This window comes from Gordionus sp. m RMFG-2023, chromosome 2 (assembly GCF_954871325.1).
Source record: "Gordionus sp. m RMFG-2023 chromosome 2, tfGorSpeb1-WG-v2, whole genome shotgun sequence".
Lineage (NCBI taxonomy): Eukaryota > Metazoa > Nematomorpha > Gordioida > Chordodea > Parachordodidae > Gordionus > Gordionus sp. m RMFG-2023.
The window spans coordinates 9,578,554-9,599,123 of NC_088776.1; the positions used below are offsets into that span (position 1 = coordinate 9,578,554).

At 26.8% G+C, this 20,570-nt stretch overlaps 1 protein-coding gene across 1 annotated transcript; it reads left to right on the forward strand.

Moving 5' to 3' along the window:
• The first annotated feature begins 10,879 nt into the window (after window positions 1-10,879).
• LOC135923952 (trafficking protein particle complex subunit 3-like) lies at window positions 10,880-11,591 on the forward strand. The gene has a single exon (XM_065458979.1). The coding sequence runs from the start codon at window positions 10,920-10,922 to the stop codon at window positions 11,547-11,549; it is 630 nt and encodes a 209-aa protein (XP_065315051.1). The 5' UTR covers window positions 10,880-10,919; the 3' UTR covers window positions 11,550-11,591.
• The last annotated feature ends 8,979 nt before the right edge of the window (window positions 11,592-20,570 follow it).

The following is a 20,570-nucleotide window of genomic DNA, read 5'->3' on the forward strand; positions in this document are numbered from 1 at the left end:
GAAAAATTCGTTATTGCATAATCATCATCATATGTATTTTTTTTTCCATGTATGATATATAATTTAATAAACAGATGATAAAGATTTATTTCAATTTAAGATGATATTTTATTTATCAAATAACCCTTTATTTAATAAAAAGAAATGATATAAAAGTTCTTCTACATATATCTGTATATAATCATTTCTTATATATACATAAGAATTATAAAAATAACTGCAATGTTTATAAATTGTTAATAAAAAAAAAATATGATTATGTACATACTAAAAACCCTTCTAGCAACTTTATTGTTTTTTAAAAAAATAGGCATAAATTTATGAATTTATTTGAATCGTTAATTTTCTTCTCTTTCCCTCTACGACACAGATTTGTGGTTGCATGAATCATTGAGATTCAAGAACACTTTTTCTAAATTTTTTTTTTAAAAAAGGGCTGGAGTCTTTGGACACGGCTAACTCATATTTTATATCAATTTCCTTATTTTAATTGTAATTTAATCTTAAATTTTTAAATCGATCAGGTGTTAATCATATATTTTTTTAAAAATAATATTATATATAAATAACGAATAATATTTTAATTATCTAGGTTAGTTAATATTTTTTTTATATCTTTATATACGGTCACTAAAAAGGTCAAAGGTCATTTTAGGATTATCAAATCAATCATAATATATTATGTGTATGTAACTCAACTTAAATTCTGTAGATTTGATTTTTATATTAAATTTAATAGGTTTTTTTTTTAAAAAAAAAATCTAATATTTTAATTTTATTATTAGAAAGCCCTCAATCACCGATATTTTTTATAATTATAGTTTTAAAAAAAAGTAATATCAGAACCAGGGTATTAAATATTTGTTTTTATATTTTAATAAATTCAAATTTGTATAACCTTGTACTCAAACACCAATCGTGTATAATTTTATAATAGCGCCAAATCAAGTTAGTGAATGATTGAAACATATGTAGAGGCGTAACAGGCACCTCACAGCAAGGGAGATCCTAAGGCAAGGGACTCAGAGATCTCGAATTATGGGCTTCCTATAAGAATTTTTAGGGGAAAGACCAATATTTTTGAGAGACCTATATTACTAAAATCCATTATAAAAAAAAAATTCGAAACATTTCTAAAATTTGATGAATTATCAACTTTCTTACTTTTAAAATTAATTTTTTTCTTCTAATATATATTTTTTTATTAATATGATTTTCAATGTTCATAAGTTTATAACTACACTACAAAATATTCTTATAGATATTTAGAGAAAAAGTAGAAACGGACATGCAATGAGATTTAAAAAATATATATCGGGAATACGTTCCAGAATCCGCAGGTTTGATAACTAATTCGTATTCTGGGAAAGTTTCCACATGATAACTGGAACGGAACAGAAAGAAACATTTTTAATGCATTATTTCTGGTCCCTTGCTTAAGTTAATTCAAAATTTGATCTTTTAAAGAAAAATTTTTAACATGCCCTATTCTATTCAAATACAATGATATATTTACTGAGTCCGTATTTTCTAAAGTATATATATATTTAGGCTCCGTATTTGTATAACAATGAGGGGGAAGCGAAAAACTATAATATGATTATAGAAAATAAGATTAATTCATAATCAAGATGGTTAGATTATTTTGGGCAGTTATAAAAATATAAGCTTCTTAGGTAATCTAAATTAAAGGAACTAATGATTAACTCAGAAAAAAAAGGTTTAAATCAAATCGAATCAAATAGAAACAAAACTTCTTACGATATAATGACTATATAACACTGTATTATTCAGAGATCCCGTTGGCGAGAATAAATCTATTGAAAAACATAAATGATCTCTATAAATACTCTTAATTAAAATGCAATAAATAACGTATAAATATCTGTCCCCACTCCCAGAAATGATTTTATAGAATAATTATCTTGAAACCTAGTTTTATTAAAATGTGTCGTATAAAATTTATATATTTACCACTCTTCTTCTTTCTTTTTTTTTTAACAATAATATAAAAACCTTTATTCGCTCTTTTTAACATGGTAAAGCAATAAGTTAGAGCAGTCCAAAACACGCAAAATATAGCTTTAAATACAGAAATTCTTCTCTATTAAGTTCGACCTAGAACCAACAAATGGAATTGGGACAAATAATTTTACCAAAATATAAGGATGAAGAAAATAAAAAAAAAAGGATTTTAAAAATCATAATTACCGAAAGTGACAATATTAATTTATGAAAACTATATATATATTTTTTTTTGGCCTAATAACCTATTTTCTTTCGAGTTCCAGATCCCGACTAAATAGAAATGATAATTATTTCATTTTGAAGCGTTTAAATAAAATGGTTTTATAATTTCTAAAAAAATTTTGTTATAAAATATTTGATTAACATAACAATTTTCTCGGTTATCGTTAAATCATTTTGTCTGCCAAAATAAAAATTGGTCATTCACACACTTTTTATAGAAATGCTTTTTCTTTTTAAATTATAAATTTAAATATGTTTCAAATTTTCCAAAAATTCCTTTTTATAAAATCTTTTTGATATTTATTTAGAATTAGAAGAATAAGAATAAGATGAAATAATTATTTTCCATGCTTAAACGAAACTGGGGTCAATTACTCCTTTCTTCCCTTCTTTTGGTAATAATTGGAATATAAACTATAACTTTTAAAAAAAAACTAGATGAAAAACAAAATTACTAACATAAATTATCTCGTTTCTTTCTATTACATTTAGGCCAATCATATTCATCAACAAACGCAGCGGAATTTAAAGAGGAACTTTTAACTCATTTTTTTTTTGAAAAAAAAGAAAAGAAGAATTAAAATATAAAAAAATTTTCCATTTAAGAATCTTCTTTAATTAATAAATTTGCATATATATTAATAAATTTTTAAATCTAAATTAATAGTTATAGGCAGAAGCAAAGAAGGGTTATAGAGGTAATAATAAATACTTTTTCAATTGTTTTTATTATTAAATTTTCAGAAAAGAAAAACCATTATGGAATAGTTAGTTAGTAAAATTATATTTAATTTATTATAGATAGAAAATAGAAAAATAATAAATTAGAAATTAGAAATAAATTATGTTTTTTTTAATTTTAAAATAAAACACTTTGCATTTTTCTATTTTAAATATCTAAATTGTGCAACTTTGTAGCGAATTTAAAAAAATACATTTAGAAGAAGAAAAAAAAAGTGAAAACGCAAGGTCTACTAGTTGTATAATAATATAGGCATATGGTCAAAACGAGGATAACTCCTAGCAAAAAAATATTATTTTATTGGACGAGACCATGGGGAGATATTTGGGAATTTAAATTTTAATCTTGTATTGAATAGTGTTGTTACTAAAATGATAAGGCCTAATAGTAATTCAAAATCAGCTGATAACGTTGATTATAGCTCTGTATGAGATCCCATTTTCAAGAGCTCTATATACGATCTAATTTTCAGGTTCAGCGACCCAATTATTATTTTAAACTTTTTTGTCTGACCAATCCGATCTGAACTCTTGATTTTATAAATAGTGATTCTACTTAAAGTAAGATTTAGAAACCACTTTTCCGAAATATAGTTTGTTAAAACTCCCTTAAAAACGCAGAGCAGTCTCTTCTCGAAAATGGAATATTTTTCGAAACAAACAAAATGTCAACCCAGAAATTAATAAATCTTACGTATTTATGGTTGGATTATGGATTATCATTTTTATGCCTATCAGAGAAAAATTGAGAAATTATAGTTTAAAAAAATTGTATATAGTCGTAATTCGAAATCTATATTAACTTAATGTTGTCGCCAACAGTAGGGAACATGACTGCTTCTGTATATACTTTTATTTTTAATGATAAAATAGATAATTCATTTTGGTAACGCATTTCCCAACTCTCGCTCAAATTATGATCTGAATGATCTAGCACCTAAACCAGTGGTATGGCATATTATCAAATATTTATGCGTTATTAACCTTTATTTTTATTAGAAAATATATTGTTTTCTTATTTATTTTAGAAAATGAATGAATTTTCTAATTATTTTCAAATGAGACTCTAGTTAATGTTAACCATGCCACTGACTCAAACAAAACACGATTTGTAGTAAACCTGGTTGAGGTTTAACAAATTATTTAGAAAATAAAATTAATTTTATTACATATTATGCTTTTGATATTTCATTTTAAAATTAATTATTATTAAAGCTCTTTGTAACTTTGTTTTTAGATTTAATTAAAAATTTTAATGCTAAAACCATTTTTATTGAATAAAGCATATATTTTTTTAATGTATAAATTAAATTTGTATTTATTTTTATACATTATTATTTTCCTGGCCCAAAAATTTTAATTGAAAAATATAGATGAAACACATTTTTATAAATAAAATAAAGTTAATAAATTTTCCACCTAATCTTAATACTAAGAAAAATTTTTATTATAATTTAGTAAAAAAAAAAAAATAAAGGCAAAAAATTATTTTTTATATTTTACAAACCCAACGCCCCCCAATTTTTTATAAAAGTTTATTAACTTAGTCCGAGCTAACTTTGGGTCGAGCAAGGCTTTACCCGACTCATAGAGCCCCACATAACAGAATACTCTTTAAATTAAATACAATAAGCTAATTGGAGAGAATGCGTTTATTAAGAGTATTAAACGAAGAGAACGATGATGGATAGATGGATATTAGAAAGTAATATTGAAGGAGTTGCTCAAACATAAATAAAAATGATCAAATATTTAGTTGGGGCTGATTAACAATAAAGAAAGAGAATCAGAGGATTACATAGCAAAAAATTACAAATAATTTGTTCATTTATGTTATATATGATTATTGTTAATATGTAAGCAACCGATTAATTTAAATCATTATTTAATAATAATAATAATTAGAAAAATTATAACCTTTTAAAGATATAATCTATATCTAAGGTCGGGAAATAGAAACCTCACTAGCTTGATTTGAGCAGCCGATTTTTAAAAACGGCTAACTTAGCCATAAAAATATTGCTTAAGCCTCTAGATTTCACTAATAAATGTCCAAACGTTTGTGCCATCTATGAGCAAAGTCTTCTATGTATTTTTATTAGTTAAAGGGCCGGGCCGTATTTTATTTTTTTTAAATATATTCGGGCATGGTTTTTTTTTAAATACCCGGGCCGGGCAGGGCCGTATATTTTAAAACCAAATATTTTAAATCGTCATTATTAGCTATAAAAATTTAAAATAAAAAAAATATATTTTAAAAATCTGGGCCGGGCCTTAAAACATAAAAACTAAATTTTTTTTATTGATTAATGAAAAAGGAAGACCAAGGCCAATTTTACAAAAATTAAAAAAAAATAAATCAAAACTTGGTTTAGTAATCGATAAATATGAAAAATAGAGTGGCTCAAATAAGTATACGTGATACGTGATAAAGCGCATTCGCCCTCTCAACGTTGTAGGAACAACAGAGCTACGCTAGGTTTTTCTCATTTCCATCTAATTGGATTTATTAAGGTGGGGAAGAAAATATGAGAAACCCTTTACACGTTTGTGGGCAAGCCGTACGTACTTGTACGCACAATAGTCCAAGGATTATCGTTTAAACGTCTATGGGCTGATTGAGAAAGGGACAGGGCCAAATAAGACAGCCCACACCCATACCTACTGTCCTAATTTTATCTAACTATGATTGGATAGGGGAAGGCTGGTTTAAGTTAATGTTTAAAGATTCGCATTTAATAAAAAAAAAATATGTTATTTAAATAAAAGAAAACTTGTACTCTTGAGGTGGCTGAGGGAGAGGAAGGGTATAGTTGTGGGTAAGGGTGAAGTAACGGATAGGGGATATCATCTCAGGTACCCAGATTTTACCTTAAGAAGCTTTTTGATAGATTTTTTATTTTTGTTTAGTCTGGTGAACTGTTTCCAGTTTAAGTTCAGGTCAGCAACGTCTTTCAATACCCGGTGGAGCCATAATGTTTTGTATCTGCTGTATGATTTACCTTTACAGGTAAAAAGCCAAGTTAAAGCATCATGAACCAAATTGCAGTTGGGGTGTCTCAGAATGTGCGCTAAGAAATTAATTCGTTTTTTCTTTAATGATATGGAAAGGAATATGTTTTGATTGTTTCCATAACCTTTCGTTCGATATTAGTCTGGGGTAGAAAATGCCGTTAATTATCCTTAAACACTTGTTGATAAACGTTTGATATTTCCTATTATCAGCTTTGCTTATTTCCCATGTTTCATAGCCTTATAATAGAATGGGAATCACAGTGGAATTAAAGATACGTAGTCGTGTGAAGGCAGGTATCTCCCTTGTCTTCCATAACTTGAAGTACTTGTAAAAAGCTACCCTAGCTTTTTGTATTCTTATCCTGGGTTCTTCTTTACAGCCCCCTCTATTATCTAGGGTAATTCCTAGATATTTTATTTGGGTAACCACCTTAATCACATCAGACCCAACATCGATACTTTCTATGGGAGACGTGTGTCTTGCTAACATAATCATGGTTTTCTTGAAGTTTATTTCTAGCCCGACTTTCGAGCTCACCAATTTCAACAAATGAATAAGATTGGAGGTTTCCTCTAAATCCTTGGTGATGATTACCACATCATCGGCGTAGGATATAATCCTGTTCTCTAGATTGTACTTATTCGGATATAAGTTTAGTTCCAGCAGGTTTGCAGCGTCTTATTCATAACTATGTTGAAGTGGTGCCTTAATATCTTGATTATGTTTGTGTCAACCCCAACTTCTGATAAAATCTTCCAAAGCGCATCATGATTAACATTATCAAACGCCTGTTTAAAATCGATAAAAGTGAAAAAGAAAGGTAGTTTATATCTATCACATTTTTGAATGATGATTTTAAGAGCAAGAAAAGGTTCCATAATGTTTTTGCCTGGGCGATAGGCGCAGATATACTTGGCGAAGAGGTTTTGCGATGTTTGTAAAATGCGAAACTTGAGGAGGATCATAAATATTTTAGAAGCAATAGAGGTGAGTGCTATTGCCCTGTAATCTCCAAATTTAGTGGGATTTGGAATTTTAGGGAAGTTGCAAAGGGTGGATAGATTCCAATCCTTCGGTGTCACCCCTGTGGACCAAATTTTATTAAAGATGATTTGCAGGAAACGTGGTTCTGCCTCTGATGTTGCTTTAAGATGCTCACCAGTAATATTGTCTGGGCCAGGAGCTTTGTGATTCCTAAGTTTTTTAAGTGCAGAAGAAATTTCGGTTAGTGAGAACTGAGAGGTATATTGAGGTGTTGAGAACTGAGAGGTATATTGAGGTGTGGCTTGGAAATCAGATAGTACGCTTGTCGGTTTCCTGGATTCGAAGATCCTCTTGTAGTGGTCCGCCCAGAGCGCCAATTGATCATCCTGGTCGATTATAACTTTGTTATTTTCCAATCGAATGGAAGGGAGTTTTTTGAAAATTTTGGATTTGCAAAAATATTTGAGTTTGCTGTAGGCATCAAAAAGCCTGTTTCCTCTCATATCTGCATCAATCTCGTGTGCTTTCCTGACCGTAAAAATTCTTCTGTCACTTCTAGGCAATCTCTGTATAGATTTCCACAATTTTTTATCAAAGTGGCCTTTTAAACGGAGCTCCTTCTATATTGTTGGTCATGCCTAATATTCCCCCAAAAATGTTTGGAACGATAAAGGATTTTCGGATATGTTAAATATGTAAAAATAAAATAAATAATGTATCCTTTAAAAAATTATAACCTTAAAATATTTTTTCTTTTTCTAAATGTAAAAACTTTAAATTGTTCTTTTCTTATTTAACCTTAAAAAATTAAATATTTTTATTTTTGTAGGATAGTTAAATTTTGTACACTATATATATCGAATGAAAATTTGTAAATTTGTAATATAGATAATTTAGATAAAATAAATAAAAAAGGAATCTAATTTATTGTTTTCTCACTGATTTCCTTGTTTTATCGTGGTGGTAGAAAGGCTACTTCAGACTTTCTTTTTAGATATTTTTCAGAGACAAATTTTAAATACGACTTTAGCTACTGGAATATGGTCAAAATAGATGAAAAAGGATTCTGGAATGTTATGTTTTTTCTAAACGTAAGAGATGATTAAAATGTAAAAGTGAAAAATAAATAAAATTTTAATAATAAAATCTCTAAAATATGAATAAACCAATATGGGACCATAATAATAAAACAAAGTCCAAGATAAATTAGAAGTTCATTTAATATATTATGATAGTAAAAATACTTTAAGCTTAATACATAATTTACCAGATGATTTATTTTTGGCTATGGAAGCAATGGTACCGAGAGATGAAGTTCAACTTATGAGGAAGAATGTTTATATTAAAATGTTTATGTAATAATAAATCGTTAACCTTAACGGAGATAAAAGAAACATCTAGATCAAATAATATATCTAATTATCCTAACAAAAATTTTCAATGTCAAAACTATAAAAATAATCATAAAATTAATTATAGTGAAACAGACAATTATTATAACAGAAATCAATACACAGTGTTGTGATGATTTAATGTAACATATTGACGATTTAATTTTTGCATATATAGTTATAATCTTTACAAATGTACAACAAAAGAAATAATATAATTATATATGCATGTGTTTAAATTAAATCATCAATATGTTACATTAAATCATCACAACAATGTAATAAAATTAATAATAAAAATTATTATGGAGGTAGACAATTAGATAACAAATATTATAAAAAGACACATAACAATAATAGAAATGATCATAAATCTCATAATAATAAAAACTTGAAAAATATGGAATTACGTAAATTACCAAATATTCAAATTGAAATAGATTATTATAAATTAAAAGAGAAAAATAATATGATAAAATTCGAAGAAATAATTGTGATTAAAGAAAATAATGATATAAACATTAAAGAAAATAATAAAATTATAAATTCAAAAATCGAATCTTACAATTTAAAATGTATTAATCACATGTTAAAGTAAAAAGAAAATCTTGTAATTAATACTAAAAATGATAAAAAATTTAAGAAAATAATGAAATCACACTTAAAAGATAGAAGTATGATAAAGGGAGGCTATGTAAAAACTAAACGTCTTATTAGAAAAATATTTACGATAAGAAGATCATTTTCTAAAAAATTAAGACTAAAGATAAATTTTTTTATAAAGAACAATTTAAATGAAAAATAAGTGAGTAAAATTCAAAATTTAAAAATAAAAATAATTGAACTTTAATAAAAAAAATTTTTTTATATAAAACGCAATGACATATATAATACCAAGACTGACGTTTTATTCATTAAAGTGTACATCAATGCAAATCAGCTGGAGACGCCATCTTGGTTACACTAATCAGTATTAAAATTTTAAACGAGAGCCTAATTTATTCCTATATCTGATGCAAACTTTATTAGGATCATGGAGATAATAAGGAAGCAAGTTATCAATTTAATAATAGTTTTTAACATGAGAATAATTACTATATGTGTTACCAAAATGGTGGGCCCAGCTGATTTGCTTTTAACCACTTTAAAAGTGCATTTTAATGTATGAATCGTCAGTCTAGGTATTATATATGTCATTGATAAAACGCGATAATTCAAAATATTCTATGATTCAATATTCCAATTGATTATTATTCTTATTTTATGAATGATTCCGATAAATTATTTATTCCATTATCATTCCAATTATTCCAAAATTATTTATTCGAGATAAATTGATAGAACAATGATAACTAAATATAAATGATAATAAATAAAGAGATGGGCAAGCTAATGGAATGATGATCAAACGAATGATTAGACGATCAGGATAAAAAACGAACAAACCAATGAAAAAGATATGAATGAGGCTAAACAACGAACATAATATTAAATGAAAATTCTACAACAAAACAGAAAGAGGGGAAAGAAGTGAAAAACAAGTTTCAAGTTTAAAATCGGAATTATGACTTACGACCTAAAAAAAATAATGATTGTTATAAATAAATAAAATTTTTGATAAAAAAAATATAAAAATCTGAAAGCGAAATGGAAATGGAAATGGGATGATCAAATACAAACAATAAATCAACAAACGATGTTCAACAAACGATGATTCAATGGACAAACAAACTCAAGCCGTACTAACAAATGATTAATGGAGCAATAGAGAAAATGATAAACTGAAAAATCAACATTTGAAACTAGTGTTGTTAAACGGCGCGTTTTGAGCTGATTTTTTAAAACGGCTAAATCATTTTATTCAGCAAAATACTATTCAAGCCTGAATATTTCGCTCATAGAAGCAATACAGATCTAGACATATAAACGAAAGATCAAGGCTTGTGCAATATTTTTCTTTCTAAAATATTGAGTTAGCCGTTTTAAAAAATCTGCTTAAACGAGCCGTTTAACAACACTATTTGAAACACTCAATCGCTCAAACGTTCCGTTTATTTAGTCAATGGAAGATTATTTTTGAAAAATAAGAGCACGTCTTTTAACACCAATTTAATTTATAAAAGTCAAATAAAAATTTATTTACTTAATATTTAAATGAAAATATTATGTTATTTTTGTTTACCAGTATAGATTATTTATATTAAATTATATGAATTTTAAAAAATTCAGGGAACATTTATTAAATTATTATCTAGGAAACCAAAATAGATTTAAATTTCATGAAGACGCAATTTAATGAATGTTACCGTAAGCTTAGTAAGTAATCTATGCCATTTTTCCAACTTAGGCTAAGGAAATGCAAATATATTGTTTCAATTATTGTAATATCATGGGTTTTGATAAAAGATTATCTATTTTTAATTTTTAATCAAATTATAATCTTTGTTTATCAAAATATATATATCATGACTATATTCGCATCGGTTAGGGTTTAGCAATCGTAATTAACTATACAGTTAGGTTACACCATATGTATTATGGCTTTTAAACAAACGATAAAAGGAGTTAGTGGAAGTGCCTCAACAAATGTAATAACGAGTTTATCGGATGGTCCAAATCCAGCGATCAAAAAAATGAATTCCGATCTTTTTATAATGACCTATGGTTCATTTGTTACACAATTAATGAAGGATTTTGAGAATGATGAGGAAGTCAACAAACAATTGGATAAAATTGGTTATAATATTGGCATAAGATTAATAGATGATTTAATAGCAAGATCCTTGAGTACTTCCACACCTATCATTAATAAATGCCATGATATGAAAGAAACTGCAGATGTATTATCCAAAATTGGGTTTAAAACTTATCTTAATATTGTGCCTACTATCACAAATTTTATTGTGGGTGCAAATGGATACCAAGAATTTTCTTTAGTATTTGAATATAATCCCTTAGCAGACTATGTTGAAATTCCAGATGGTAAACATGATAAATTGTCATATTCAAATGTTATATGTGGTATTATACGTGGGGCTCTAGAAATGATGCAACTAGAAACATCTGTTTATTTTGTACAAGATACACTACGTGGAAACAGCACAAATGAAATTAAAGTTAAGCTTTTAAGGAAAATTGAAGATTCTATGCCAGCTTCTGAAGATTAAAATATTTTATATTATAATTTTTTTATATGTCAAATATATGTATTTTTCTTATATGATATAAGTTGTAAAATGTATATTATAGATAAAAATGTATATTATTAAAATAAACATTTCTTTTATTTAGTATAACATATATAAAAATATACTTAAATATTTGAGATAAATATCTAATTTTAAACATATTTTTATAGCAAATTAAGTTAAAATTAATTATATAATCCTTATTTTTCTGTATTTGACATATATTTCATTATTATTTTTATGAAACCTTTATAAAATATTTCTTAGAACCTTATGAAATTGAAATTATGTAAATATTCTTAAATACTATAAGATAACATATAAGGAATAATTTGTACTCAACCCAATTATTACATTTTTACTTGCAACTTTGATAATTTTATCAAATTTATCTGTCTGAGATTTTATATGCAATATGGAATTCAAATATTATAAGTTTGGATGTACCAATTTTTAATATTGAATCATTCTTTTTTTTAGAATTTTGGTTAGTCAAATTTATCTGTCTGAGATTTTATATGCAATATGGAATTCAAATATAGGGATATACTAAAATTTTAATATTGAATCAGCTTAATATTCATTTTTTTAGAATTTTGGTTAGTCATTAAATTTAAACTGATCAATCCAATATCAAAATGACTACAAAATATTTATGATATGATATAAATTAGAGGTATCAAATGGGTAGATTTAAAAAAATTACATGCGATTTATTTTTTGTCAATATTTGTGCTGTAGACTTGAGGTCTGCACCACGCGTCCATTCTCCAGACTAGCATGGACCCTTTAAAAATTTTTAAGGAAACATAAGGCAGGTGTATTAAAATATTTTTAAATGGGGAAGGTGAATTTTATATATTTTTAGGGTGAAATAAGCAGAAGCATACTTGTATTTATTAAAAAATCATTTTTATGTATTAAAATAAAAGAAATAAAGAGCTAAACCAGCCATTAAGACAATTTTTAAATATTGGGCGGGTTGGTTAAACAAAATTTTTAGATAAATGAGCGGGCGTGCCATTAAAAAAACTATGAATGAGCGGAGAAGTAGGTTAAATTTTTTAGAACAATAAGCGGGTTGGCGTTTAATTGAAAACCAGCCCATTGCAGACTTCTACCGTACACAACGCCTAACTAGTGTAAGCTATATAGACCCCTGCCTATTAAAGCTAGGTTTATATAGCCGAACGAAATATAAAATTTAGGGGACAAAATGATTAAAATTTTTAAGGTTTTCTTTCTTCTAGGATTCAAGTTGTCCCATAATTAGAATGGCTATTTTTTCTGAAAAATAGATGAACACAGACAGTCCATAAATAAAAATTAGGAATTATTCGTAAGGCCCCATGCTATACAAAGGGTTTTATTTCATTTTATCACACTGACATACAAAGATTTAGGAATATACCGTCGGTTCGTGCCGATTATTCATCCTTTTTAAAATATCGGTTATCCGATATTATTAAATTTGATAAAATGGTGTCTTAGTTTTTAAAAAATTTCCAGCTGGTTTCATTACCAATTCAGTGCATTATTACAAAAGAAATTAATGGAGAAAACGCACTAATTAGCATAGTTATTCCATTTGTAGAATTTCTTAAAAGAGAACTTGCTAATCATTGTTAGCATGATAAAGGTGTCTAGGCTATAAAGGATGCGTTGTATACAAATCTTACTAAACGTTTTCCCCATATTTATATTACTTACTACTAGCAACAATTTGGAATCCTCACTTTAGAACAATTTTAATTCAATCATTATTCTGTCGATAAAAATTACTTTTAGAATGCATTAACAGCAACTCTCGTGAGGAAATTAATTCATCCAGTCTAAGTAATATCTTAAATTTTCTTAAATATTATTTTTTATATTATTTATAATATTAGAAAAACAAAATATGGACGTAGAATTAATTCCATCAATATCAGCATACAATTCAACTGGCATATATTTAGTTTGTTGGGATCTTTTACTGAAGCTAAAGCAAATGAAGAGTCTAATTTAATTAAAAAAACCATCAAAAATTGCCCTTATTCTCATAAAATTTATCTTGAGGAACCAATATTTAACGCAATAAATGATAATACATCAGCAGACCCTTTAATTGAGCTGTGAACTGCCATAAATATCTCGCTCTTTCTAGACTGGTTCATAAAAATCTAGCAACAGCTGCGACAAATGCATCATCAGAATCTCTTTATGAAGCTGGTGATATTGACTTGACAGTCCCCATCAAGGCAGTCTGACCCCAGATAAACTAGAAATTTTTGTGTTTCTGAAAAGAAATCTTTGATAAAATTTAAATATTTATTTAAAATTTCATTAATATATTTGTTAAATTACTATAGAAATAAGATATTTATAATGTGTTATTAATATATAAAAAATGTTAATTAAAATATTTTGTACGCTTTACACATTAAATTAAATATGTATGTTGTGATATTTGAATAAGATCTTTTAAAGAATTCAGATATTGAATAATGGTAGTAGCTAAAAAAAATTTGGCTGGGGGAGGGGTCAGCTGCTTATTCAGAGGGATCAATATTTTTTGAAATGAAACAAATAGTTAGGCACTCATAGTAATTTTTTGCTATTTTTATCAAAAATTTGTAAATGTAAATATACATACAAAATAATACTCGACGATTTTTATTTTAAAATTTTAACATAAATGAATTAAATGCTAAATTCTGTATTAGTTTCTTCCATAAGCCATTAAAGGCCATTTATTTACGTCTATCTTTCATCGGTTCTCTAGTGCTCAATTTAGGATATTTTTAAAATTATGTGCTTCCTTAACTTCTACAGCTAATAATCCTTTTGCTATTTCTTTTCATGATGTAATGTTTCCACAATTAAGTTTAATAATGATGCTAATGGGGTATAAAATAATCAGGGTTAGGGCGGGGGGGGTGGGCAGTAGGCATTAGACGGTTCACCCTTGTCCCCCCCCATGAAAAAAATAAGTTTTTTTTTAAAATATATTTTTTAATTTACCAAATTGATAATATAAATGCCTAAAATATAAAAAACAACTATTTTTATGTTTTTAATTTATAAATAATAATGTTGATCTACAATATTTTATTATTTTAGATATTTTTAAAATAAATTTTGACATCTTGCAAAAAACTTGTCTAATTTGTCATATTCCTTTTTTAAAAAAATCTAATTTGTCAATTTCATTATGAATAAATAATCATTAATGTAATATTATCTCAAAAAATATTAGGCACAGGCAGGTCTGCAATGGGCCGGCTTTCAGCCAAAAAGTCCGTCCGCTCGTTGTTTTGTAATTTTTTAAACCGCCCGCCCACTTATAAATTGTTTTAAAAAATTTACCCGCCTTACTGCCTACTTATCTATAATTTTGTTTAACCCGCCCACCTAATGCCTAAAAATTATATTGATGGCAAGTTGGACTCTTTTTTTGTTTATTTTAATGTATTTTTAAATTAAATATATATAATATGCAATATTATGAAATAAAACTATTATTTTATATCTGGGTTCAAGCATGATACTAGATTTAAAAATGTTAAATTTTCAATCTTACTTTTCATCTATAAACCAACTATTAGATAGAATAGAGCAAAAAAATATACTAATAATAATGGTTTATTATAAGATTTGGAATTAGTGTTTACAAAAGCTTAGCTCATTTCACGCTTAAAGCATGACGTCATAGCTTTCATTTTGTTTATAACTCTATATCTTTTTGTGGTTCTCATATTTGAGCGAGGAATTGAAAATATTAGTCAGGCACTAAATATTAGCGCACGCCAGATGTATAATTATTTTTATATTTTCCATTTTAGCACAATATCTATTTTGACAATTTTCCTTTTTTCCTTATGATGTCCACCAATCGGATTAAATTAATATTCAATTAAGGTATAAACATCGATTTAATTTACAGAATAAATGCTTTCAGTCACTTCTTAATCTTAAGGTTGGTCAAAATTTTTTACCAATAATTTTTCCTTTAGGATGGCTAATATACTGGTTAAAGTCAGTTACTAATAAAACACAAAACATTGTCATATTTTAGAAGTAGGACTTGCTCGGCGAACTTTAAAGGAGATTATATAAAGACCACCGAAAAATCAATAAAATATAAAAATTTTTTATAGGAGGGACCCGGCCGAAGTCCGGGTTAAAAGGGGGTTTGAGGGCGAAACTCCCAAAAAAATTTTTAATCTCCGTCCCCGATTGGAAAATTTTGGCTATGCCACTGGATGTCTACGTATTTAAACGTGATAGAATATTATAATCATCTTGTGTACATCTTCTAAAAACGATCTACAATAATTTCATAATTCCTTTTCGAAAAACTATCAAATTGCAATTTGGTAACGCCTAATAGAAATTTAAGTACCCTTTAAGATATTTGAGGGATGAAATTAATATTGATATAGGTTTTTCAGCCATAATTCTTATCAAATCAAAAGAATTATCATTTTTTTATTTTTAATATATAAATTGTAGAATTAATACAATGTTTAGCATCCACTCTATTAGTAACTACTGACTGTACATACTTATTTAGTGGATTACTTCATAAATTCTAATGACCAATATAATGTAATTTATATTAACACATTGAGATAAAAAACCAAAAGCTTCGACTGAATCATGAGGGGATATCTCTGAGTTAAAAGTTCTTTTAGAAGATTAAAATAATACTTCATCAATAGTCTCACAATTCTCATAAATAATACGAGATGTTTATAAATGACCAGACCACCTCTGGTCTAAAGTCTCTTAGGAGTATGGCGTGCATTACATGATACGTTAATACCCTAAAAAAATTATACAATGTATTAGATAAATTAAAAAATTACAATATTATTTTAGCAAGGAACTTTTTTATCAAGTTTTTTTGAAGCAGGGTTTGTACTCCACCATTTCGGCCAGACATGACGTTTGCACTATCATATGGCATTTGTTGAATTAATATTTAATTTATTAAGTTGCTTTAAAATACAATTAATAATGCTTTCAGCAGAAAGACATTGTAAATTAATGATTCATACTCAGGGTTAACCTGATGCATCTTTTGTCTCATTAGCCTTAAGACAAAAAAAAGACATCTCACTTTTGTTATATTTTTCTGAGATATATTCTAGCATCATATCTTCCATAGATTAGATTTAATTTTAAATTTATATATTGTGCATTTTGAATATTCATTTTATATTTTTTTTATTCAGGATCTTTTTGGATGGTATATAAAAACATAGCAATAAATATTCTAGACAGCATCCGTAATTTTTGTTAAACCTGACCCACGAAAAGGTAGCTCTCCTGAGTGCTAAAAAGTAGCATCAAATCAAATATTGATTAATGATAATAATGATACGATTAATTTGCTGGCTTACCATAATTGAAATTATCTCAGTGCCCTTTTAATATTAATATTTTATCATAAATGAGCTTTCATTTTATAGGAGTTGCTTCTTTGCAGCTAATGCTTTTTTCCAATTGCTGAATCCTTTTTGTTCTTATTCATCACTTGGAGGAGTAATGAGTGAATGGACGTTTTATAACTAATATTTTTATAGGTATATTTAGACCTGTGCGCCGGCCTGCCATTTTTGGTTACGCCGAAAACGCCGCCGTTAAACAATGTCAATCAGGAATGTGATGAATTTTTATTTTCTACTATTTTAAAATCATAATTATATTGACGTCTTGTCTTTATAGAATTCAATCAAACAAAAATCTAAAATTCCAAAAGTTACCATAATTTTACATATTTTTAAAATGGATGCATCTACTTTAATAATTTTAGTATCCTAACTCTGGATAATAAAAAATCCAGTCTGGAAATTTTTTGCAAAAGAATTAGAGAAATTATTACTGCTCTAAGATATAAAACTGCAGAGGTTAAATTTGAATTCGAGGAATATCAAAGAAAATGTCTAAGTACAATAGATTTAACATCAGACATGTTAGATCTTGACAGCATTGATCCATACCCCGATATCCCGGTTTCAAATTGGTAATTCCAATGATAATAGTAACAATAATAATTAATTATCCCAACACGTTGGCATAATATATTTATTATGCTAGAAAGCATATCTGGATTAAATAAGAATTTAATTAATAATGTTTTGAAAAGAATTGGGAAGCATTCTCAAATTATGAATCTGATCTGGTAGAAGAACTATTAGCATTTCTTTCAAAATTAAGAAACTGTCGAATTTCTTTCAGTACTGGCCTACTTTAAACTTGGCGTTACTTTTTAGAAGTGAAATTGAAACACATTTAATAGTAAATGATAGTGATAGTTCTGAAATTATTTCACTTAAGGAAAATATGCTAAAAAAACTTGCGATACGATTTCCGGTTTGTAATCTGCAAGTTATATTATATAAGTATATTCTTTTATTTTTTATTTAAAATTATCTAGGTATTGGCTCTTTTAGATCCAAGATTTTGAAAATTGACAATTGTGTCAAAGTATTTATGTTGATTGATTATATATTTAAATAAATTTAAATTTGAATAGTTAATTTTAGTTTTATTTGAATATTGTTTATTTTTAAAATATATTAAAGTTGATTGTTTAATATGTTCAATTAACTTTTTATATATATATATACCATGTTTTTAGATATACAAAGATAATGATAATAATAAAATTTGATTTAAAAAAGAATTAATTTAAATAGTTTCTTAAATATAAAACACTTTCTTTTATGGTGCCCCGGTTACGGTGGTACGTTTTTCGTTTTTCTTTCTTTTTTTAAAAAATAAAATAAAGTTAAATAATAAAAGTTTAAAAAAATAAAATTTAAAAATATCCTTACCCCTTGATTTCTTTTGTAAAAATAAAAAGCAAATTCGTCGTTAGATATTGGAGATGATAAAAGGACATATAAAATTTTTTTGACTTTTCTTTACGATAGTAAAAATTTTATCCAAATTTACAAAATTATAAAAGGTAAAAAAAATTTATTTAGAATAAATATAACTTGTTAACTTCTTGTTTCCTTTATGGCGCCCTGTTACATTTTTGTGAAAAAAAAAAAGAATAAAATATAGAAAATTTGCCTAAAATTATAATAAAAAAGTATAAATTAAATTAAATTTGAAATTGATGACTACCTTATTTATTGATTTGACTACCTATTGTGACGATTGCTTAATCCATTGAGATGACTCTATTTATATGACTACCTATTGTGACGATTGCTTAATCCATTGAGATGACTATATTTATATGACTACCTATTGTGACGATTGCTTAATCCATTGAGATGACTCTATTTATATGACTACCTATTGTGACGATTGCTTAATCCATTGAGATGACTCTATTTATATGACTACCTTTGTGGTGACCTACCTATTGTGACGATTGTTTAATCCATTGAGATGACTCTATTTATATGACTACCTATTTACTACCTATTGTGATGACTATCTAACCTATGGAGACTGCTTAACCTATGGAGATGACTACTTATTATGACTACCTTATCTATTGTGACTACCTAATCTATTGTGATGACTATCTAACCTATGGAGACTGCTTAACCTATGGAGATGACTACCTATTATGACTACCTTATCTATTGTGACTACTTAATCTACTGAGATGACTATCTAACCTATGGAGACTGCGTAACCTATGGAGACTGCCTATTATGACTACCTTATTTATTGTGACTGCCTAATCTATTGATATGACCAATGCCTAATCTATGGAGATGTTAGCACGTTCTTTCATGCAAAAAGCTTCTTTCTTCATGGTGTCCCGGCTCTGGATGTTGGACTGGAATATGATAACCAGCACCTAACCTAATGTGACAACCTAGGAAGAACTGATATGGAAGTTGAACGATAGGTTATTAATTCTATTTTGTGAGACCAAAATGATGATTACTTATTATTCTAATCCACGTAAGAAGAAAAGTTATTAAAAATTAAAATTTTATGCCAGGATAAAGGCATGCTATAAATTTTTAAAATCACTAAAATGTAAAATCATAATGGATAATATTGATATTTTTTGATTTCTTGAATGATGACCAATTGTTGTAAATTACTAAACCTAAAGATGAATTCTTAGATATAATTAAATATAAACCAGTAAAAATCCTAAACAAGAAGATAAAACTTTAATTTTAAATATATTAAAGTGTAATTAAAACATATGAATTAAAAGGGATTGATTTAAATAACCCTATAAGTTATGCTTAATATGATAAAAATGTTTTTGTAATAAAAAAGGTTATGTAAAAATTAAACATCAATTTTAGAAAAATATTGTGTGAAATTTAAATTTTTTTAAGAGAGGGAAATGTGCATAATATTTGCATATTTTAACCTCATAGATTGAAAATAAATAAAAATAAATTAAATATTAAAACGCTACTAATTAAATATTGAAACGCTAAAAAGTGTAAAACGCAAAAAATGTAAAACGCTAAAAGTATAAAACGCTATGATTAACTTAACACCTAAAAAATAATATAATAATTTATTATTCCTTATTCTGGATTATTTTATTCCTTATTCCATAAATTATCATTCCTTATTACATATTTTATTGTTCCAAAATTCAAAATTTTATTCGTGCATATTATTCATATATTTGATCAACTATTCCAAATTATATATTCCGATTTATTCCAAATTCCAATATTCGACTGGATTAATTATGAAACATGATAATAACAATTTTGAGAAATGTGAACAACATACGATAAGGATATCAAGCCTACAATAAACGTACAAACTCACGCAACTCTAATAAACGATTTTATCAAACCTACGTGATAGAATCAAGCCTACGAGAACATTTGAGACTTATGTGCCAACCAAGATGAAACCGAGTACAATCGAAACAGGAAAAACTTCTAGGACAACAAGCTCTCGATGACTGCTGAGAAGAAGCTTAGTTCTTTGTAGAAGAGGGGGAATGTTGATTGATTATATATTTAAATAAATTTAAATTTGAATAGTTAATTTTAGTTTTAT

Coding starts and splice junctions, on each gene's coding strand:
- LOC135923952 (XM_065458979.1), top strand. CDS start 10,920: ATGGCTTTTAAACAAACGATAAAAGGAGTTAGTGGAAGTGCCTCAACA.